Source organism: Gadus chalcogrammus, chromosome 17 (genome assembly GCF_026213295.1).
Source record: "Gadus chalcogrammus isolate NIFS_2021 chromosome 17, NIFS_Gcha_1.0, whole genome shotgun sequence".
Lineage (NCBI taxonomy): Eukaryota > Metazoa > Chordata > Actinopteri > Gadiformes > Gadidae > Gadus > Gadus chalcogrammus.
The window spans coordinates 12,970,643-12,993,871 of NC_079428.1; the positions used below are offsets into that span (position 1 = coordinate 12,970,643).

A 23,229-nucleotide genomic window follows, 5' to 3' on the forward strand; every position below is an offset into this window, starting at 1 on the left:
GTGAGGATCACATATCACCTTAGAGGTGCCAGTTTAAAATAAAAAATATAGACACACATGAAATTTATATGAGTGGTTGTTTTAATTTTATTTTTATTTTTCTTGGGGGGATGGGGGGGGGCGTTCACATTTATGGTGTGTGTGTGTGTGTGTGTGGGGGGTGGGGGGGGGTTATTCAACCCACCTTGCACAACCCCAAACATGAAACCATGTCCTTCATCTTCTCAAGCCACATCTTCCGCGATGCACTCCCCCCCCCCCCCCCCCCCCCCACCCCACCCCCCCCCCCCCCCCCCCCCCCCCCCCCACCGGAGCCCCAATACCCTGAGCAGCATCCCCTGACACGGCACAAAAGCCCCCATGACAGCTATGATGCTTCCGCCAAAATATGATACTATGATATGTTGTGGGGAGGTCGCTTTCCGCTTGTTTTTGAAAAACCGATTGGCGACCCCTGCCCTGCGTCTGTCAGCTCCTCCCCCCGCCTCTGTTCTCGGGCTCTCTCGCTCGCCCTTTAGTGTTGGCGGATGTCCTGCACGGGCTGTTTTCAACCAGCCCGCGCCCCCGCGCCGAGTGTGTGTGCGGCTGGTTAATATGGGTTGTATCTCTGTATTTCTGTATGTGTGTGGTGTGTGTGTGTGTGTGTGTGTGTGTGTGTGTGTGTGTGTGTGTGTGTGTGGTGGTGTGTGTGGTGTGTGTGGTGTGTGTGTTGTGTGTGGGTGTGTGTGTGTGTGTGTGTGTGTGTGTGTGTGTGTAGCAGCGGAGGAGGAAGCAGTTCCTGTACATCTGTCCTCCGCATTTCATAGAAGTGGCGGTTGTTTTTCATAATCAAGCAAAAGGTATCTCCCATTGACCCCCCCCCCCCCCCCCCCCCCCCCCCCCTCATCACCAACACCAATAACATCTCTAGTATCCTTCCTTCCTTCCGCTCTCTCTCTCTCCTCTCGTATCACAGCCACTGTGGCACGCAGGAAGTTTCCGGACACACAGTTTATCTGGGGCCGTCTTTAATCAAACCCCCCGTATCGGTCACCATGGCAACCGTGCCAAACAGACCCTTTCTAAACAGAGGAAATGCTTGTACCAATTCGTTTTTTTCTGGGTAAGCGTTTACTGTGCATGAACCATTCAAAAGCAACGCCTGTGTCACCCCGGTGGTGGTGAGCAGGCGGTCAGTGGCAGGCGGTCAGTGGCAGGCGGTCAGTGGCAGCCGTCCAGTGGCAGCGTTTCGTTTGCTGTTGTTATTGTTTGGCGCAGGGCCCGTGTGTTTTCCTCAAGCATCCCGCGGAAGGCGTTGGAGGTGGATTGTTGATACGTGTCTCCAACACGGTGACACCTACGTCCCGGAGAGACCCTCACGTACATCATCTTCCCGGGCTCCTCATTTGATATTATTATTACACACACACACACACACACTAATACACACACACACACAAACAACAACACCCTCCCCCGCCATGCCTTTGTGGGGACTAATGGGGTTAGAAAAACTAATAGGCCACTAAAAATACTCAAAGCCCAGTGTCTGGCCTGGTGGGGGGGGGGGCTTTTTCCTGAGTTGCTTCCACAGAGTGTGGTGGGGCCATTGAGGAAAGAGGAAGTGAGAAGCGCCGGTGGTTTGAACACTTCCTGCGAGTTATAAAGAGCCCGGTGGTGGTGGTGGCGACCAGCAGTCAGAGCCGGGAGCCTTAGCGTCGGAGGTGGGCTGTAGCAGCGAGTCAACTTGTGCCCCCCCCCATCACCCTCAGAGACACCTACTTCACAGCGTGGCGCACACCGACCCTCCGAGAGGTTTGACGTCCGCCCCGAGCGGGCTAGTTCTCGTCCCTGCTGGTCGGGGTGAGTGCCGCTGTGACATGTTGCTTCTAATGGGGGGTGGGTTGTGGTGTTGTCTGGATTGGTTTGATTTGAATCATAGTGCCTCTGGGCGGTGCAGAGGAGAGTTGGTCGGACACAGTCCTGCAAATCTGCATGTTCTTCATTGCATTTTGATTAGATTGATTGACTGATTCGAAGTTTAGGTTTGGTTGTTTTGTCAGGAAATTATGACTTATAGTTATTTTTTAACCATGTGTTAAGTTTTAACAATGTATCCCGGGATGGCTTGCGTTAATGTCCATGGAGTTATAGCCTAACAAATGTGTTTCTGTGTTTATTCATGCCAAGTTGTTTTGATTAAGAGTTAAGCAATCAGTGATCGGTGAGTCAACTATTTGACAGGACTAAATGCATGGTTGTTTTATTGTTGCACACAGGTACGAGTAGGGAGCTGGTCTCACCTAGCAGATGTGTCTGGGACACTCCGCTTTATTTATTCACCCCACAAGTCCCAGGTAGGTCATCTACAAGCTACACCAATGTGTGCAGGATATAGCTCCCTTTTCACCCTGAGAATATCGCATACAAAGCTGAATGGTTTTAACACCTCTTCAATGTAGCCATCTTATTATTTGCATATACGGAAAAGGTATAAATAAAGTAACAAAATGATCAAATATCAGCATGATTGTAAATGTAATACCTCTTCAATGTTTCGAAGAAAATAAGAAATTCATAAGAAAAAAAGCACGTGGTTATTTCTAAGTATCTCTCGTGCGGTCCGTCCACGACAGATGAGCACGAGGGAGGAGACGGCAGGACGCTGGACCGGCGGCTGGCAGGAGCAGCGCGCGGAGCCCATGGATGAGGCGGCGGGCGAGGGCTTCGTGAAGGAGTACACGCGGCACTCCAGCGACGTCCTGCAGAACCTCAACGAGCTGCGGCGGCGCCACCTGCTGACGGACACCACCTTGGTCGTGGGCGGGGCCCATCTACGCGCGCACTGTGCCGTACTCGTCGCCTGCAGGTGGGTGCGCGCGTGCGTGCGCAAGGACGCCTTGTGATGCGTGTTTCGTTGTACTTCGCCCCCTTCTGCTCTTTATTTTTCTACTTTCGTTTGTGGTGCGACTCGTTGCTACTTAGCTATTATCCTGCTGAACCAGTCATCTCTCCAGGGACCCCGCCACACACACTCAAGAGTCAGCACACACGACAACAGAGGAGTCACGTCTGTTATTGTTCCCCCTGACACTTCCCCCACTCGGCGGCTTCCTGTTTTCGGCTTATCGAGCTCATGATAGTCATCCTCCTACTTCACTCCCTTTTTCAAAGCTCTTTCCTGTGCTGCTCGCTTGACCCTTTGACCAGTCTCAGACCTTTATGGTCTATCTTCTCTTTATACCCTCTCCTTGAAGACGAACGACTCCCACATGAACTCATATGAGGTGAACTTTATTTGCTACTATTTGGGTAACTACACACTTATCGCGAGCTGTGTAAGAACATCTGAAACACATGAAGCGCTCAACGATTTCAAAACTATCCATTAAACCTGGGCCCTATTTGACGACCTCACTTCACAACACTGATGGTGTTCATGATGCATTGTGGGTGAAGCAGTTATCCCATGAATACTAGTTAATTGAAAGCTCCCACATTATACTGCCAGTTGTGAGTGTGATTAGCCGTACTAAGACGTTTTGAAAAATCTGCCTCTTTTGACATCAAAGATGGGCGTGTCCACCTAGATGTATGCTGGCTAGATCAGTCTACCAGCCTACCCATTGGACTGTACCAAACGTTGCTCATCTATCCGTCAAACATCGAGGTGGACCCGCCCGCCACTTGTGATGTAACCGTTAGGTTGTTGTTAGAGAACCAGCCCTGACAACGCAAACCCGCGTCGGGCATTCAGCGTCTACGGATTAAAACCATGTGTAAACAACAGACCACCCATCCACACGTCACACGTACAATCCTCACCACCGTGTCATCATCTTTTGTTATTACTGTAATACAGATCATTAGGGTTTTGACAATGTCCTTTATCTTCATCCTGATTCTATGCAAAGCACTTTGAGCTGCAATCCCTGTACGAAAGGTGCTGCATAACAAAAGTATACCTTACTCACTGACTCACCCATCGCTCCGTCTCATCCCCTCTCCCCAGCGGGTTCTTCTACTCGCTGTACTCGCGGCGCCTGTCGCTCCAAGGCGGCGCTGCGGGCCTCCAGCCGCTGACGGTGGCGCTGCCCGGCGGCCTGGACGTGGCCAGCGTCTCCCTGCTGCTGGACTTCATGTACACGTCCCGCCTGCCGCTGAGCCACCGCAGCGTGGCCGGCGTGCTGGCCGCCGCCACCCACCTGCAGATGGAGCACGTGGCCGACACCTGCCGCGCCTTCATGCAGCTGCACAGGTGAGGAGGGCGTGGGCCGCGTCTTGTGGGCCCCCGGGGGCCGTGGTTCGACGGTGGAGGGGGTCGTGTTGAGGACGGGGTTTGATGGGAGGGGTTTTGGGGGAAGACGGATTGATCACTGGATGGGGTTCTTAAAGGTGACACATTATACCACCAGGTGTGAGTGGGATTAACCGTTACACAACGTTATGGAAATCGGCCTCTTCTGACATCACAAGTGGGCGTGTCCACCTAGATGCTTGACGGATAGATGAGCAACCTGTAGGCTCACTGGGTAGGCTGGTAGACTGATCTATCCAGGACACATCTAGGTGGACAGGCCCACTTGTGATGTCAAAAGAGCTAGATTTTCAAAACGGCTTGCAACGGCTAATCACACTCACACACCACGCATACACTCACGATCACTGCCTTTCAGTGGGTTTGTGTGGCCAGTCGGGAGCTCCTCCACTTCGAGTATTCTCCTGCAACCTGGCTGTAGAGTAGGAGAACACTTCAAATGTGTTCATTTGGATGAACTGAATAAACTGTTTTATGCAAAATTTAGATTTGATGTGAGTGAGACCTCCAGGAGGTTCTGGAGAACCTTTACAGGGAATTCAATGATGTTAACATCAAACACAGAAATGATTATAGAAAGCATAGAGCAAGCATCTGTTAGTGCCAGTGATGCCATTTAGTGTATTCTGATGATGATGAGATACCAACAAGAACCGATCAGAAAGAAAAAAAAGGTGCACCCCAAAATAATTCTTCACTCACCCACAGATTCGATTTTTGCTACTCACTAATGTACATATTGCGGGTTTCTGATTGGTTGTTCTTTGTCCAGGGAGCAGATGGGTGCTGAACGCCCTCAAGTGGAGCTGGACTCCAGGGTGTCTGTCGTCTCCGTAGGCCCCCGAGGAGGAGGGGGCCTGCCCCCCAAACCCTCCAGCTCACGCCCAGCGCCCCCGGGCCACTGCCAGCCCAGGCAGCCAGGTACCCAGATGGTTGTGTGTGTCACTATGGGTCTGTGGAGACCTTTACCCTGTTTACAATGCAAAGGGGTCCCAGGGATACGGGTGGGAACTGTAGTATGGGGATTTGGGATGAAGGTTTATGTATCCTGGGTTACCTCTTCGATTCATCTTACTGTAAAGCTACCCTCATTAAAATGCCATGTAGGTGTGTGAGCGTTTTAAGTGTGATGTTAATCGGAAAGACTGTGTGTGCTGGCACTTATGTTTGTTGGTGTTGGGACAATGTGTGCGTGTGTGTGTGTGTGTGTGTGTGTGTGTGTGTGTGTGTGGTGTGTGTGTGTGTGTGTGTGGTGTGTGTGTGTGTGTGTGGGTGGTGTGTGTGTGTGTGTGTTGTGTGTGCACTATTTTTATGTGACCGGGGGATGTTTGTGCAGGGGGGGGGGGGTGGGGGGGTCCGGGGAGCGTGCCTGCAGGTGCGAGCGCCTGTTTGCGTCTGCCTTTGTCTGATAACGACACAGCCCTTACATCACTTCCTGTGTTGTTCCTCCCGCTCAGGTTCCCCCGGGAGGCCGGCCTCTCCGTGAAGCCAGGGGCTTTCCCGGCCGGCGAGCCCAGGCCCAAGGAGACGAAGCTGGAGCGGCGGTCGCCCCTAGCGGGCTGCCCCACCCCCTCCCCCGACAGCCCCACCAGCCCCACCCGCTCCGGAGGCCAGCCCAGCTCCCCCGCCGAGTCCAACACGTGTCACCTCGCGGTACGGGACCCCCCCCCCCCCCCCCCTGCACAGAGCAGGACCAGGGAACAGATGCTGCTATTATAGCTTCATTCACAAAACGATCTAGTCGCTAATAAAGGGTCAAAAGATGCTTACAATATTTTTTATACTACTTAACTTTTTTTTTTTGAGAGAGTTGCATTTTTGAAACATTGCATTGTACTAATTTTTTTATTTCTTTCCTCAAGGGTGTGACCAAGCCTCCCCCCGACCCCAAGGCCTGTAACTGGAAGAAGTACAAGTACATAGTCCTCAACCCTCTCTGTGCCGTCCCCACGGTGAAGGAGGAGGAGCCAGGAGAGAGGAACACGCCCATCTCCCAGAGGACCGCTGTGTCATCTGACGCACCCACAGAGGCGTGGCCTGGAGAAGTGCCCGGTCAGATTGATAGGTGGGCTCACGGATTAAACACACATCGAGCCTCATGCTTTTCAGGGGCGTATCCACTTTGGGGTGCAGATTCCTCTCTCCCATAAATAACACATTTGATTGGTCACCTGCAACACCCACTCAATAAGTTCACCGTTCTATATACGCTGGGGGGGTTATGCTACCTTGCACCCTGGACCCGCCCTCTGACCGACCAATGACGTTTGTGTTTCAGACAGGGGCGGGCCTCCTGCTACGAGGGTTCTGGCCAAGCCCCTCCCCTCGGACCACCCCCTCTGTGGAGGTCTCTCAGGGAGCGGCGTGCTCCTCTCTCCCCCTCCCCCGCCGGCGCCCGCCGCAGACCACGCCCACCCGAGCCAGCGCGCGTTCAAGCGGGAGGACGGCCACGCGCCGTACCTGTACTCCGGGAACGTCATCGGCACCAAGGCGCTTATTGCCGGTGAGACGCCATCTTGATTATCATCATCATGCATGCAACAATGTCCATCCATCCGTCCACCCCTTTACCCATCATATATATCATATATATCACATATATATATCACATCCACCCATCTATATATCTACCAACATCCACCCATCCATCTATAGTCTACCAGCATCACATCCACCCATCCATCGATAGTCTACCAGCGTGAACATCCACCCCTCCACCTACACATCCCCCAACTCTCCACCCAGCCCTAACCTCCGACACTAGATGACCCCCTTTGCCGTCCCCCCTTTCTCCGCAGCAGGGGACAAGCCGTACCGCTGCAACGTCTGCAGCGCCCAGTTCAACCGCCCGGCCAACCTGAAGACCCACGCCCGCATCCACTCGGGGGAGAAGCCCTACCGCTGTGACACCTGCGGCGCACGATTCGTCCAGGTGAGGCAGCAGCTGCGCAGGGGACTTCGACTGCGATCAACTTGTGACACCATCGAAAGGGGGGAAAGTTACTGTCTCGCAGAGCAGGTCATGAACAGCAGAATAATAATACAAACCACGATTACTTTTTGGCTTGGCATTGAAAACCACTGTCACAGAGCGACCCTAATGCATGAGATACGATGACACTTTAAATTCGGTTTGACCCTCCATGTCCATACCATGTATTTCAAAGGATTTAAAGAGAGATATTCGATATTTAGAAGATGATAGTTATGAAACTACCTCTGCACGTCAGAGGAGAATCATTTGGACAATGAAGTTATATCTCCCCCTCTCCCTCTCTCACCCCTCCCCCATCAGGTAGCTCACCTGAGGGCCCACGTGCTCATCCACACGGGGGAGAAGCCCTACCCCTGCCACACCTGTGGCACCCGCTTCAGACACCTGCAGACACTCAAGAGCCACCTGCGCATACACACCGGGGAGAAGCCCTACACGGTGGGTTGCTCACACACACACGCACACACACAGACACACAGACACACACACACACACACACACACACACACACACACACACACACACACACACACACACACACATACACATACACATACACTACACACACTCACACTCACACACACACTCCACTCACACTCACACTCACACTCACACACACCACACACACACACCACACACACACACACACACACACACACACACATCTACTCTACACACTCAAACAGAGACCCTACTTTATTGGTACCAATGCTTGGTCGTTACAGCTACAAGAGACATTAGGGTCGTAAAGACTTAAGGCATTTATTTTAATTCATCATTAATTTATAAAAAGATGTGCTACAGCCGAAATCAGTGCTGCGTGAGTCAGGACACGACCACGAGGTCAAACCCTTTTCTAAAGGCCATTGTATCGCTGACCATCTATTTCAGGCCTAAAACACTAGAGCTCTGGTTGGGAGTAGAGCGGGCGTATGTCGTTAACTAGTCTCCAGATAAACACCACTCTTTGGTCTGACCCAGCGGACATTGAACCACGATGTGCTCCTTTGTGTCCATGCTGACCTTTTGACCTCTCCCCTCCCCCGCGGCCTGCAGTGTGAGCAGTGTGACCTGCACTTCCGGCACAAGAGCCAGCTGAGGCTCCACCTGCGGCAGAAGCACGGGGCCATCACCAACACCAAAGTGCGCTACAAGGTCCTGTCGGAGGGCTACCAGCCCCTCCTGCAGGCCTGCTGAGGGGGCCCCCTTAGCTGCTGGGGCCCCGAACCACGGCGACCACACCCACCACAGTGACTGAGGCCACGGGGATGGCGTGACGGCACAGAGCTGGAGAGCGTGTTGTGATGTGAGAGTGGGAGGATTCCGGGGATAAGGATTCAGTAATAGTGAAGGACGCAGGAAGAGAGCAGAGAAGTTAGACGGTAAGAATGTGAAGGGTTGATGTCAAAATGCAGAAAGCCTAGGGTTGGTATATGAGAAAGAGCAGCGGAGGTTTTTTTAAATGAAGCGATTTGTGGAGGGAAAGTGAAAGCAAGTGCGAAGACTGGGAAAGGGGAGACGCAGCGCAGAGGCTCAGATATGCTGAGTGTGCGCCGATGAAAAGTATGAAGCAAGATGGCACAAAGTGCAGTGAAGACTGATGAAGCACGTTGGGGAGCAGAGGTGTTGAAGGAAGGACGGAGGAAGTGAGGAACATAGTCAAGGCTTGGTTTTAGGAAGAAATGTATTACTGACATTTATACATTTGGAATAATCAAACACCATACGACTAATTGGTTGGGATCAAAGTTATTTGATCAGGGTTTTAGTGTTGAAAGTGTTTATAATCGTAAATGTCTGAAGTAGCTTTTAGAACAATGTTAATATTTCACTTGTATTTTGTATAGTCAGTGAATATTTCATCATCTTAAATGGTAATTTAATTAATATTTTATTGTTGAGTCTCATGGCCTGGGGCCTGAATGTTTGATGTCAAATTTGGCAGTTTAATTATTTGTACCAGTTCCTATTTAAAAGACGTCTACAAATCAGTAACTTCTTTATAGTCCAAGCTGGCAAAGGACTGAATTGCCTTGTACATAAAATGAATAATGGAATAGGAGATATTGTAAAAATGAATAAGGTCGATTTATAAGCAATAAGAAAATACATTTGTATTCCACATTAATGTAGAGTTCTTTTGCTGGACAAAGACAGTTTTTTGATACAAATAAAATTACATCTCTTTGATAATTTGGAACATTGGCGTCTGTATCATTTTCTACTGTAATACTCAGAAAATATAACACAACATTTCATTAACCACAACATGAATGTGGAAAAACTGGAGATTTGACTAATGTAAAGGAACAACATGTTTTGCATAATTTATGGTGACATATCTTGTATTCTCCATCAATTGTTCCCTTTGCAGTAGCACATTTGTAGGTCTACATACACTGTAAAAGGAATGTACTCTAATCTGAATGAATAATGAAGTGTTCATCTGTACAGAATATACAACACTGCCAGACGTTAGTCTGAGTTCAACCAGTGAAACCCCTCTGCTAACTCTCTCTCTCTGACACATGAGCATCCTCCTTCTCACACACTGTGAATTACTTCTTGTTAAATATGCTTTTCCGCACAAGTGAGGGGGTGCTAGGTAAAGAGTGTTGGTCTTCTTTTGTACCATGAGGCAGAGATGGGACAAAGTCACTGTTTGGCAAGTCCAAAGTAAGTCCCAAGTCTTAGCAGTCAAGTCTGAGTCGAGTCCCAAGTCAAGACAGGAAAAAGGCACATCAAAGCCAAGTGGAGTCCAAGTCCAAGTCCCAAACTTTTTCAAGTCCTGAACAAGTCACCATGTCTTTTTTACTTAATGTCATTATTCTATTGATCATTATTTCAACATCACTCTAATGTACAGTGCCATTATTATTACGCCTATAAAACATATAGATACTTTAATGGTGGAAGGTAGCTGATCACCTCTCCCCTATAAGTTAGGTTTGACATGGCGCCAGGGAGCAAGTTCACTCTGTTCCTATCTTGGGTGGTTTTTCAAGGGTAAAGCTCACATGTACACCATCGTTCCCTATGCATAATGGTTGATGTATGTTCAAGGGTAAAGCTGTGACCTGGAAAAATATGCTACGTAGATCAACATTTGTGGTTAATGAGTGGTCAAGGGTAAAGCTGTGACCTGGAAAATGTGCTCTGCAAATCAACGTTTTATGCAAGTCCGACCTCATACTATGTTAGGATTGGGTATATAAGGAGCAGGACGAGAATCATTCGGGAGTGTCTTTGCAAACCTCACTCGGCTTTGTTGTCTCTCGTTTGCGGGTTACTCTCCATCAATACTTGACCCGGACTCTCCGATTCCTCTTGCGTGTAGCTAGTTGAAGTGAATTAGATAAGTTGTTAATAGATTCCACGACACCATTTCTTATCAATGCAGTTATAATATGTTCATTGTTTCTGTCTTCAAATGTGTTATGATATGTGACTGTGCCGAATTTTTTGTAGTATTTTGGTAGTAGTAGTAATGGTAGTAATGGTATTATGCGGTATGATATGCAACTTAAATGCAACTTAAACTGTGATTCTGAAAAAAGCATAAATGATCTTAAAATGACGTTTAGATATTATTGAAGATACGAGTGTGTAGATTTTTGACATATTTTGAACGAAGGTAAACGGTTGAAAAATGATTTAGTTAACTTACGATGTCTTAAAGGGATACTTCACCCATTCAGAACCGGCTTTCTACCATTATAAAATTGCTATTGTAATATAGAAAATATGTTTTTTTTCCCTCAGTCTAACCCGTCTTCCCTTGGCCCAGCTTTCCTGATCTAATGTCCTCCCGAGATGACGTCAAATGACCCGTTTGACTCGGGAGAACTTTGCCCGCCTGCTAGAAGGGCCGAGGACTACAAACCACTAGTTCCGCAAATTTGTGAGCCTACCAATAAGGAATGAGGGGGGGCAGGAGCTCGCGTACGAGATGTAAACACAATGTCTGCCATGTTTCTTCCCCGCAAGAACAAATTTGCAATGTGTAACAGCCGAAGTGGATTTTGAAAATCTATTGTTGGATTTAGACATTCAGCGCTATTAGTACGAGCCACAATACAGCCAGGAAGAATTGACACAAATAGAGGGGGAGGCTGCTGCGGCTGCAGCTGAACAAGCCCTGCCTGTTGCCGAGGAAGAGGAGCTGAAGCGCGCCGGTTAGCTCGCCTATCGACACTATCACAGAGTCCCTGTGCTGCAGCGAATTTCAGCGATGCCAGTTTCTTCTAGACTAAATGGCTGAATCTGGCGTGGACGAGGCCATGTGTGTAACCTCTCACCCAGGCTTTACGCCTCATCTGATCAGTTGGGTATTGGATACATATTTCCGGACCCAGAAATAACTGAAAGAACTGATGAACTGGAAACGCTAGCCAAAGCCCGCCGGAAGAAACAGACGTCTGAGCAAAGAGTAAGTGTTGTTGTTATTTTTTACTATCACATTGGCTACAATAGTTTTGAGTCCCGAGGAACGTGACAATGTAGCCTAGTTATCCGAAAGTAGCCGATCTTATTGGCAGAGCATAGGCTATGTTACGTTAGCTGGAAGTCTGTGTAATGATGGCTATTCAAGGCATAATTTTTATATTGCGTTGCTAATGTTCTCTTTCTTTCTTAGACAGTATTGGCCGTCTGTGATGTCCTGGCCATCTGAGCTAATCGCCCAGCACAAGATGGGCAGTACCCGTGGCTACCAGGAGACAGATGGCTCAGGAGATGAGCTGTGGACTATTTGACTACCCTACACGTTTTATTTTTGTAAATAGTCAATTTTTTCATGAATAAAAACCTACAATTCATGTGGTTGTTGTGATTGTTCGTAACCCAAGGTGCTGTTATACTAAAGTAGGCCTACTGTATACTATAAACAACTTTATTTTCAACTGGGGAGAAAATGGTTGAGTACAAATACTTGTATGTGCTGAGCTACTGTAATAGCAAATGTTTTTATGCTGTACAGTAAAATACAATGATGCGTTGAAAAAACGAAGGCAGAAGTCTAAACAGTCAACGTATCACGGGGATATATTACCACAAAGTTTGCTCGCCACTAACCCCTCGAGCTCGGACCTTCCTTCCCCCTCCAACGGAAACAGGGCGGACGGTGCAGCCAACGCAACGCACTGTGGTATGTTTTGAGGGCTTCTACCTTTGAGCCAGAGAGAGGAACACTTTCTGCCTTTTCTCATGGCTAGAATGAACGATTTCAATTACTTTTGCTAATTTATAATACGTTGAATTATTTACTTCGTTATAACCTTTCATATCCGTACCGGTGAAGTATCGCTTAAGTGTCAGAGGCATGCCAGACGGCTTTCAACTGGACCAACTGCAAAATGCAGTGATATGAAACTAAAATATTATTCGAATTACAGTATAACATGATATCGAAATTTTGTTTTGCTATTATTGAAGATAGAGGTGTAGATTTGTCTTCGCACGCCTGAATTTTTTTTTTTCTTTCATCTCACGGAAATGAATGCATCTTGGGTGTCTAGCCCTCCAGGCGGGAAATATGTTAGATATCTAAAACAATAAATGTTTTTGACTCAAGACATGTCGAGTCATACAAGTCAAAGAGGCAAAGTCTGAGTCAAGCCTCAAGTCAATAGCAGTCAAGTCTAAGTCGAGTCGCAAGTCATGAGTAATTTTGTCAAGTCGAGTCTGAAGTCATCAAAATCATGACTCGAGTCCAAATCATGTGACCACCATACGACTTGTGAGTCCACATCTCTGCCGTGAGGTCTGGTGGGGAGGAAACAACAACGCGTAGGGCAGGTGTTTCCGGAGGGGCACCATTCGGGGCTGCACAGCCTTGCCAGTGTGGGTTCCTCTTGTAGGAGTTACAATAGAGGAGGTGGTAGTGGGCCCTGCCTCACTCTCTCAGCCCTGTCATCATACCCCTTTCCCTTGTCTCCCATGAGTTGTGGCTACAAGCCCATTGTCTTGGTTTTTCAGACAAACAGGGGGGGAGGGGGGTTGATGAATGGGGGCTTTCCAATGAGCACAACCATCCTCCATCTTATTTGGGTTGCCAATTACCATAAGGGCATTTTTTGTCCCAAATGTCCCCTCATTATTCATGGAAGAGGTAGGACAGTAAGGTCAGAGTTATTTCCGAATGAATGGCACATGATTCAGGCCAATATTCGAATAGCTGATATGTGATTGTAAATGGCTAGCCACTTGTAAGGGGAATTAGTATTTAGTATCTATAGGGCTGGGCTATACAGAACCATATTTAAATCTTACTCATGGTTAAGATTTAGTTATGGTTCTGTAGTCCAACACATCCATCCTCTCACACCACTCAACACATCTAAATGTCTCACAATAGCCTAGCCTCCCTTCACACACACACAACACACACACACACACACACACACACCACACACCACACACACACACACACACACACACCACACACACACACACCAAATTCCGATTTAATAACAACTTGGCATGCCCATGAGATAATAAAAAGTGAACTATCGACTTTGCTGCCCCATATCTATCTTCATTGCGAGTTGAAAAGGAAAGCCTTTGAGCATTGGTAACTGAAGCCCCAGCCCGGGACGGCACTCAGATAGTGAGAACACTTCCAATGTCCTTTCCTAAGCTATTTTCATTGACCTCGATGAAGAACGTCAGGAGGACAAAGGAATGATGTGAAGGAGAATTCATTCAGATTCAGGAAAAGACAACCTTTGTGCTAAAATTATCCGACTTCACACTACGTCATTGTGCGACGGCGGATATAAATGTGGAAGCCCCCATGAAAAAAACGCAACGAAGACCAATCACAATGGGATATAAAGAAAATTGTTGTAACATTGATCATGGTTGCTCACGCTCACATTAATGTCCACTCATATGCATGGACATGATAGTAATTGGGTTGTATCATGAACATAATTCATTCATGTAATGCAATTGATTGTCTGTTTTTAATGAATGGACGAATGGTGCGTCGTTTTCAATGTTCCTCCTTTCCTGCGTAAAGGATGGTCAAGTGTTACCTATGCTAAATGATAAGAAAGTAAGCACTGAAGCACCTATCCTTAATATGATGATAACTCTGCCTGCTCTTATCAGGGCGGCCACTTAGATACTTCCGGATCATTGAAGTCAGTTAGGAACCTTCCTAAGCCCAAAAATACTATCTGAACGCAGCCCGGCGTTGTGCACGTGCGCACAGCAATTGTGCGCATGCGTAGTAGTGTGCTGTTGAACTGCCTGTTTACAGTCGGCGAATGGTTAAAATAATAACACTACGATACGGACCCATGGGTTAAGATGATCAGAAAGACAGGTGGAGACAGCCTGAATTTGGAACATGAATCAGCGGTGTCGGTGACGCGGTCTCCGAGGTTAAGGCAACTTTGATCGGCAGGAATCTTTTGAGACCGTTTGGAACGTTTTCATACGGTAGAAACATTGTTTTTGTTTTTCCATGCGTGCCTGTAATCAACGGCTTGTCCTTTATCTGTCATTTAATATCTCGTTTTAGTCTAAAACTCATCATTAATCCCCCTACGGTGACCGGAGGATGGGCTGGCCACAACGGGCGACAGGAAACGGTAGACGCCGCCGGTGTTGTACCGCTTACAATGCTTTGACAGGGAAAACACTTTCTCCATAGGGATGCTAGGTTATTGCAAAGGGTTATTAACATACTTATTAATAACCGACATTAATTGTAAAGATATTAAATATGGGCAATGTGTGTGTATTAATCAGGTTTCCATTTTGTAATATCTGGCTTTGTGAAAGCGAGATAACAACTAGAGCCCTTGACAGCCGGAGAAAAGGACCCGTGTAAACAAGTGTTATTTGCATAGAATCCAGGGTGTCATGCCCTTTGAGTTGAGACGTGTTGCACACTCCGTTACGAGGACTGAACCATTGCACGGAGTGCAGAGATAGTGGTGGTTAGGCGACATACTGAAGGGGTCTCTCGTGTATTCGCAGGCTTTGGATCAGTTCGATTATCGATCATTAATTGCTGGTGGTGTCACACGCCTCACCCATCGCAGGTAAGGTTTAAATGGGAAACAAAGCGATATAATTTCGCAAAAGTACTTTTAAATCTAGTTTTTGACACTAAATAAGCGGAATATAACTTTTGCACATCGAGTTGCTATTTAACAAAGGACTTTTACTTTCAATTTGACTCAACTGGTATTTTAAAGTCAAAGCTATACATTCACGCATGCGTGGATTTAGTGCTTATGTGTTAGTCCGGTGCAATCATTCATAGAGCCGACTATCAAGGCGTCAATCTAGTCAAAGAAAAAAAAAATAGCATTTTGTGTGTTTATCATTGCTATTTGTCTTTTTTAGTTGTAAATTAGCAGATAGTTGTTAGGCCTCTTGCTCAAGAATGCCTACATGTAGGCTGCCGACATGTGGTTTGAACCCACAACCTTTTGGCTGGGGGTCAAACACACTAACAACTCTAAATCGGCCTCAACTCTTCTCAACATTTCATTTGAACCGCAACAAAGTTGGAGGAAAACCGATTTAAAGTAAAAACAGGCATCAAAATGTACACATTACATTTTCTTTTTTAAACACACTATTACATCTCCAACAAAACGTTTGAAACAATCCACAATTTTTACCCGACTCTACCCCTGTAGCCATGGCTACGGCGAGGGTAGAGCAACCAGCACGGAGCCCCGGGGCGGAGCGAGCAACCCCGGGGGCACTAGCCCAGGATGGGGCCCGCGGCTGGGTGATGGTCGGGGCCTTGTTCGTGTGCTCCACGCTGGTGTTCGGGCTGATCCGGAGCCTGGGGGCGTTCTTCGTGGAGTTTGTGCAGTACTTCCAGGAGAGTGCCCAGGCCATCTCGTGGATCACCTCCATCGGCGTGGCAACACAGCAGCTCTGCAGTAAGCGCCGCAACCGGGACTCTTGTCTGTCTGTCTGTCTGTCTGTCTGTCTGTCTGTCTGTCTGTCTGTCTGTCTGTCTGTCTGTCTGTCTGTCTGTCTGTCTGTTGCGTACACGTGTATACTTTGCATGTGGGGATGTATTTACGTATGTATATCTGTTACTTCCGTTGTATTTGCCCTCATGTGCCCGTCTGTCTGTCCGTCCGTCCGTCTGTCTGTCCGCAGGTCCGCTGGGGACGGCGCTGTGCAACGCGTACGACGCCCAGCGCGTGGTGATGGCGGGGGGCGTCCTGGCCAGCCTGGGCCTCATCCTGGCCTCGCAGGCCCGCTCGCTGCCCCACCTCTACCTCACCATGGGCCTCACCTCAGGCACGTCCACTCACAATGCACACTGCTTTGAAGGGCTGACCATGGTCCCACGTCGACGCAACGCAACGACCGCGTAGACGCTTCGACGCAGCCGTCAAGCTGTTTCGGTTCTGCCTCGGGTTTTAGTGAGCGGACCAATCACAGCCCTCGCCGCTGCGTCGCCTCGACACAAGGTTACCCTTTTTTGGGAGGCGCACGTCGGGCCCTTATGGTGGACGCAAGGAGGGTCCGCAGCGACGTAACGGGTCCGTAAACCCCCTTGCGTTGCGTCGACGTGGAACCATAATCTGCCCTTTAGTCTGCCGACCACGGACCACGTTTCCTCTACGTTTGGGCTCCCTCAATGAGTGAGTCTGATCGATCATTGAGTTGATCCATTGTCGTGATCTCGTCCTCCAGGCCTGGGCTGGTCCCTGGTCTTCACCCCCATGGTGGCCACGGTCATGGCCCACTTCACGCGGCGCCGCACCCTGGCCCTGGGCGTGGGCTTCACGGGCGTGGGCGTCTCCTCCTTCGTGTTCGCCCCGCTCTTCCAGTACATGCTGGACAACTTCGGCTGGCGGGGTTCGCTGCTCATCCTGGGGGGGCTCAGCCTGAACATCGTGCCCTGCGGAGCACTCATCCGCCCCACACGCAAGAAGGCCCCCCCGCCCCCCAAGGCTGGGGGCAAGGTGGGGTACTGGGGTCACCTGGGCTGGTCCTGGGTTTGGGCTTTTGGTTAAGCATTGATCCGTGTTCAAGCTAGCTCAGGTCCCGTAGCCAGTGTTGCCAGATCGGGCCAGAATTCCCGCCCCAATCTGGCAACACTGGCTGCAGCTCGTCGCTGCCAGCGTTGCCAGATTGGGGCGGGAATTCTGGCCCGATCTGGCAACACTGCCAATAGCTTCGCACGGCCTATAAAACCTAAGGAAGGTTTGCTGTAACGACACCTACATGTTCAACGCCATCTTGAGGCTCCTCCCCTGATCCCTCCCTCCAGGCGGACAACGGCGGCGGCGGCGGTGGCGCCTCGGCGTTCCGGAGCCTCCTGCGGCGGGTGTACCGCTACCTTGAGCTGTCGCTGCTGGCGCACGGGCCCTTCCTCACCTACACGCTGGCCATCACCTTCTTCAACGCGGGCTACTTCGTGCCCTACGTCCACCTGGTGGCGCACAGCCGGCAGGCGGGCTACTCGGAGTACCGCGCCGCCTTCGTCATGTCGGCCACGGGCGCCGCCGACATCGTGGGCCGGGTGGCGGCGGGCTGGCTGACGGACCTGGGCCGCGCCCGCCTCGTCCACATGCTGACGGGCTGGACGGGGCTCACGGGCGTGTTCATCGTGCTCATGCCCCTGGCGTCGGTGGCGGGCTCCTACGGCCTGCTGCTGGGCTTCGGGCTGGGCTACGGCTTCTGCGCCGGCGCCCTGACCTCGCTGGTGTTCGCCGGCGTGCCCGAGATCGTGGGCATGGGCCGGATGGTGGGAGCCCTGGGGCTGCTGTCCATGCTGGAGAGCGTGGGGGGGCTGCTGGGCCCGCCGCTGTCAGGTGAGACCCCCGGGGGGGTGGTCCGATGAGGAGGGGGAGGGGGCGGGGAGGGACTCTGTGGGCCGGTGCGACGTGGCAGACCTTTTGAAATGTCGGTTCGTACACACATTGCGATTGCTATGACGATGGGTGTTGAGCCGTAGGTGTGTCTCTGAGACAAGAGACACACGACTTTAAAGGTTGTTTAAGTCGTTAAACTTAAAACGACTTAAAACTTAAACGACTTTAAACTTTAAACTGCAGGACCATCCTGATTTGGCCGAGGTTTTAACACCAACCTGTCGATCATCAAGCATTCATTCACAATCGTATGCCTTGGTAACTTGCGCACAGTACATGAAGGGGAAAGAGGAAAGTGGTGTGTTCAGGACATCAGGAGAGCCCCGTGACACCCTTCAGTACAAAGTCCAGCCAGCCGCAGTTTAAAACACATGCCGCGGGTCACAGGGTGTAGGATTACGGTTCCCCACAACAAACCCAGGCCTCCCTTCTGGGCCTCCTTTCTGGGCCTCCTTTCTGTGTCGTTTTAGAGACCGGGAAAAGTCATAAAACCAGCTTTTCCTTTCTGTCCTTTATTTTGAAGGTTATCTCCGGGACCGGACAGGAAGTTACATCACCTCCCTGGTGGCGGCGGGCTGCTGCTTTCTCCTGGGCTCCCTGATCCTAACCACCCTACCTCACTACTTCTCTTGGACCGGCCCGCCGCCCCCGCGACCGCCGGACGGCGACGGCCAGGAGGAGCGCCAGGACGCCGGGGCCGGCCTGCTGGGCAGCCCCGCGTCGGGCAGCACCAACGGGACGGCCAGCAAGGACTCGGACCACAGCCAGACCTGCCTGGCCTGAGGGTCGTGGCAGCACCAACGGGACGGCCAGCAAGGACTCGGACCACAGCCAGACCTGCCTGGCCTGAGGGTCGCGGCAGCACCAACGGGACGGCCAGCAAGGACTGGGACCACAGCCGGGCCAATGACTCAAACAGACGGCGGTCGCGTCAAGCGAAAGAAAAATAATAACTGAAGGGGAGTAAACGCAGAGTGCATATCCAATGTCGTCAGGCGACCAATCAAAACAGTCTCGTCGGCATCAATACACTTCTGCTGCAGTCGATCGTTATCTTATAAACATGGTCCTTTCCTGTCATATTCAGCGCACAACGAGCCAGTCCCCGTGTCTCTGTCTGATTGTGTCCTATAACCCCACGACGCGGACGGTGACCGGCAGCCAAAACTTAATGAAGTGTGTGTGTGTGTGTGTGTGTGTGTGTGTGTGTGTGTGTGTGTGTGTGTGTGTGTGTGTGTGTGTGTGTGTGTGTGTGTGTGTGTGTGTGTGTGTGTGTGTGTGTGTGTGTGTGAGAGAGAGATCTCAGGGTTGTTTTCCAGTAACTAGCCATCGGCTGAACATATTGAATGAAGACACTTGGGTGGCGCTCTGCTTCTGTGACTAATAGCTTTTTACTGCATCAAGGAAGCGTTTTTTTACATCCACAGTTTGTTGTAAAGGTTTTGAGTAAAGCAAGAAGAAATCCAATTCACACACAAAACATTCATATTTTCTTAGTGGATTACAAAATTCACAACTTCACTCCTCTACTGTTTGAGTACCTGTTGACAGGAGCACTGTGCAATCAATCTGTATGCTATAGGAATTTTCTACAGCAAATAAAGTATGCTCGTTTCACACCGATGTGCAACACGAAGATGACTCTGCTAGTACATTCCAGGAATCACCTTTACGTTTTACACAGTACGTTTTTCGTATTTTTGTAAAGGAAATTAATTTCTATAGCTCCAAATCATACATGACGTTTAATGGTGCGTCGCCATGGCAGCTAAACACGGGTCACAACGTCCTTGTGCAACATTTTCATGTTGACATATACATGTTGACATATTAACTCTGTCAGCATTCATCAACCAACACTCTGTCTTACTCCGGCCAAACCTGGGGACCATTGACTCCAGGTTTAGCATTTCTTTGGTGTGTGTGGTAAAACCAAGATAAGCTGCTCTGTGCTGCTGCTTTCTGTTGATTAGTGGTAATGAGGTTTGAAGGTTTTTAGTTGGAATGCGTTATGGCAAATGTTTTGTCCCCTAACCCTTTGGATGTGTGTAATAATTGAACTGCCTTATACCCAATGCATTGAACTATTATAGTTATAGGTAGGTAAAGGAAGCACTTGTGAATCAAACAAGGCCTCGATTAATCAGCTGTTTTATAAAATCAACAGCCATAAAGTATAGACCACATTGGTTGTTATAAAAAAAAAAATAATTAACGCAAGTTGAAGAATGTTTGTTCTCTTGAAACTGAAACTCGTTTATACAATTTTTTTAGGATGAAACTCATGTTTTGCCTCAGGGAGTGTGTTGTTGCCGTCACGGTGTTTCGGGTTCGATCCCCAGGGTCCGAAGCCTACTTTCACGTACCCTTAAACAAGATACCCAAAGTCGCCCCAAAAACTTAACAAATGTGGATGTCTTGACTTAAAGAAGCATAAGCTGTAATAACTGCACATAGCCACAAGATGCTAGCACCATCACACATGATGAAAACGGGAGGCGTGCTCTCAAAACCATAGCCAATCAGAGCACGTACTACGTCATATAGGCCACGCCTACTCCTCATCTAAACAGCCCGAAAGCGGGAGGACAGGCAGACACTCTACAGGCGGCTCATCCCCTGTGACCAGCTAAGCATCTACACTTGTGCATATAAATCGCCCTCCTTATGCTTCATAGTTACCATATCGAAACTTCAACAAAAAAAACTATCCTGATTCAATTACCTTTTCTAAAAGCTTAAAAAATTAAAAATGCGTTATATAGTAGTTCTGAACACCGTAGGCTATGTCATTATTTCATTACGAGCACTGGCATGTAGAGTAGGCCTACAGACTCTCAATGAGCTACACCTGCTGTTTCCTCTCCAATAACGCCTCTGATACAAGGCCCATTAGCCCCTCCTTGGGCTCCGCTTTTCTTGGCCGTTGTATTAGTAAAACACAACATTTAAAAAGATCTCACAATTACCTGGCTTGAAGATATAGCATTTTTTTTGGTCGCTCTTAGTGTCTACAACATCACAGTCCTACCAAAAGGCCTACGTTGTGCTGGACGCTACTCTGGCCACGAGAGGCCGCTCGTGTGCAGACTGCCATCATTAATCCACCGGAAGCAAGAAACCTCGAAACGGAGTAAAAGGATCATGCATTTGATTTGTTCATCTGATAAACAATACTTATTGTTGCTGAGGCATAGTGATGAAAAACTATTTAGATCCTTTGTGGTATGGTCGTCTCGGGCTAGGTATGATTCGGAGAGGTCAATGTTCAACACGTGGTTTATTCTAACAGAGACACAAGGTAAACAAGCTTGCGTTCTGGAGGTGGTTCATGAAGGATTTCTTCAACACAGGTAAACAAACAGTTTATATTGGGAGTGGGCGGAATGGTAAATAAGCCACGCCTACATGTTCTAATTTACCCAGGTAAACCTTTGGTCTGTCTTGGCTTTAGCGGAAATGGCAAAGTGGCCATGTTTGTAGTCTTAACTACAAAATCATAAAACCTTATACTGTATGGTGTTGTCCTTGCTGTGGAGAAGAAACCACTTATAACTGTTGTTAGCTTGAAACATGTCATCAGAAATAGCATAGACTAAAAAATTTACATCAATAGGCGACAGTAAAAAATAAGAAGAAAAAAGACGGCATAAAATGAATCAACAACAAAAACACATTGTTAGAAGGAATTTATTTAGGCGAAGGGGGATGGGGGGCATCCCGGCCGTAAAAAGTCATTCCAGACCTCAGACCTGTCATACATATCAAATGCTGTTTTTCCCGTTGTCCTGTGGAGTCAACACAGCAGCTGACCTATGACTCAGCGTGTGTGTGTGTGTGTGTGTGTGTGTGTGTGTATGTGTGTGTGTTTGTGTGCGTGCGTGGGCACACTAGGAATTTGGGTTGGGAATGCGTCGCTTCAGCTTCTCAGGGTTGTTCGACGCACTGTGCGAGAAGTCCCGGAAGATGTCTTGGTACGTCGCGTAGCCTGCGGACCACAGGAGAGGGAAATGGAGGAGGGGGGGGGGAAGTGAGTGCTCTTATCTCAACATTAAAGGTGACATATTATACCACCAGGGGTGAGTGTGATTAGCCGTTACAAGCCGTTTTAAAAATCGGCCTCTTCTGACATCACAAGTGGGCATGTCCACCTAGATGTGTGCTGGATAGATCAGTCTACCAGCCGACCCAGTGGACTGGAGCAAACGTTGCCCGTCTATCCGTCATACATCTATGTGGGCACGGCCCCCCCCTCACCGCGGTCACGGCCTGCAGCAGGGGGCTGCGGGAGTCTTTGGCGGCGTTCAGCCAGTTGTCGTCGGCGCCGTGGGCCAGGGCGTCCGCCATCACCAGGAAGTTGGGCCGGCCCGCCGAGCGGTACAGCAGAGCCCCGGGGTGCAGAGTGCTGAGGTCCTCCTCCTCCTCCTCCTCCTCCTCCTCATCCTGCTGCTGCTGCTGGCCTTCCTCAGCTGATGGAGGAGGAGGAGGAGGAGGAGGAGGAGGAGGAGGAGGAGGAGGAGGAGGAGGAGGAGGAGGAGGAGGAAAGAGGAGGAGAACAAGGAGGAAGGAGGAGGCGGTGGAGGAAGAAGAGCAGGAGCAAGAGAAGGAGGAAGGGATGGTGGTGGAGAACAAGGAGGAAGAGAAGGTGGTGCAGCAGAAGCAGAAGGAGGAGCAGGAGCAAGAGGAGGAGGAGAAAGGAGGAGTAGGTGGAGGTAGAAGAGGAAGAGGAGGTTGTAGTAGTGCAGATCATCTGTTGCACCTCATTGTTTATATATTTGTTACCTGTTGTTTTTTTATGAACACTTTAATACCACTTTTGTGTGTTTCTGTAGTCCTTAGATCAACCTCCCGATGCCATACAAAGTTAAATGTTAATTTGAGGAGGAGGGGTGGAGAGGAGGAGGTGGAGAGGATAGGGGGAGGAGGAGGAGGTGGGGGAGGAGGGGGAGAGGAGGAGGAGGTGGGGGAGGAGGGGTGGAGAGGAGGAGGTGGAGAGGATAGGGGGAGGAGGAGGAGGTGGGGGAGGAGGGGGAGAGGAGGAGGAGGAGGAGAGGATAGGGGGAGGAGGAGGA

The 23,229-nt window shown here is 49.4% G+C and overlaps 2 protein-coding genes across 8 annotated transcripts; both read left to right on the top strand.

The window, feature by feature from the left end:
- Positions 1-1,741: 1,741 nt before the first annotated feature.
- LOC130369931 (B-cell CLL/lymphoma 6 member B protein-like) lies at positions 1,742-9,135 on the top strand. The gene is given in 12 exon segments (XM_056575547.1): positions 1,742-1,842; positions 2,259-2,336; positions 2,616-2,848; positions 3,992-4,237; positions 5,070-5,204; positions 5,755-5,950; positions 6,160-6,362; positions 6,576-6,716; positions 6,718-6,800; positions 7,099-7,229; positions 7,593-7,730; positions 8,349-9,135. Coding segments are annotated over 10 exon segments (1,647 nt in total). The 5' UTR covers positions 1,742-1,842; positions 2,259-2,336; the 3' UTR covers positions 8,490-9,135.
- Positions 9,136-14,504: 5,369 nt separating this feature from the next.
- On the top strand, positions 14,505-20,741 carry LOC130370356 (monocarboxylate transporter 13-like). Of its 7 annotated transcripts, none has more exons than XM_056576107.1 (8): positions 14,505-14,738; positions 14,821-14,890; positions 15,282-15,346; positions 15,953-16,204; positions 16,431-16,574; positions 16,974-17,245; positions 17,554-18,097; positions 18,681-20,741. In XM_056576107.1, exons 4-8 carry the CDS (start codon positions 15,955-15,957, stop codon positions 18,938-18,940), a joined length of 1,470 nt encoding a protein of 489 aa, XP_056432082.1. In that variant the 5' UTR covers positions 14,505-14,738; positions 14,821-14,890; positions 15,282-15,346; positions 15,953-15,954; the 3' UTR covers positions 18,941-20,741. The 7 variants fall into 7 exon arrangements, with proteins under 7 accessions (XP_056432082.1, XP_056432081.1, XP_056432079.1 ...); XM_056576109.1 differs by having other exon boundaries at positions 14,662-14,680; XM_056576106.1 differs by having other exon boundaries at positions 14,505-14,890.
- The last annotated feature ends 2,488 nt before the right edge of the window (positions 20,742-23,229 follow it).

Excerpts from the sequence above, each read along its gene's own strand:
- LOC130370356 (XM_056576102.1), top strand. The coding sequence starts at position 14,860 with ATGGGCTGGCCACAACGGGCGACAGGAAACG. Across the intron at positions 14,891-15,952 it reads ACAACGGGCGACAGGAAACG|CCATGGCTACGGCGAGGGTA; the intron begins GTAGACGCCGCC and ends CTACCCCTGTAG. Across the intron at positions 16,205-16,430 it reads GGCAACACAGCAGCTCTGCA|GTCCGCTGGGGACGGCGCTG; the intron begins GTAAGCGCCGCA and ends GTCTGTCCGCAG.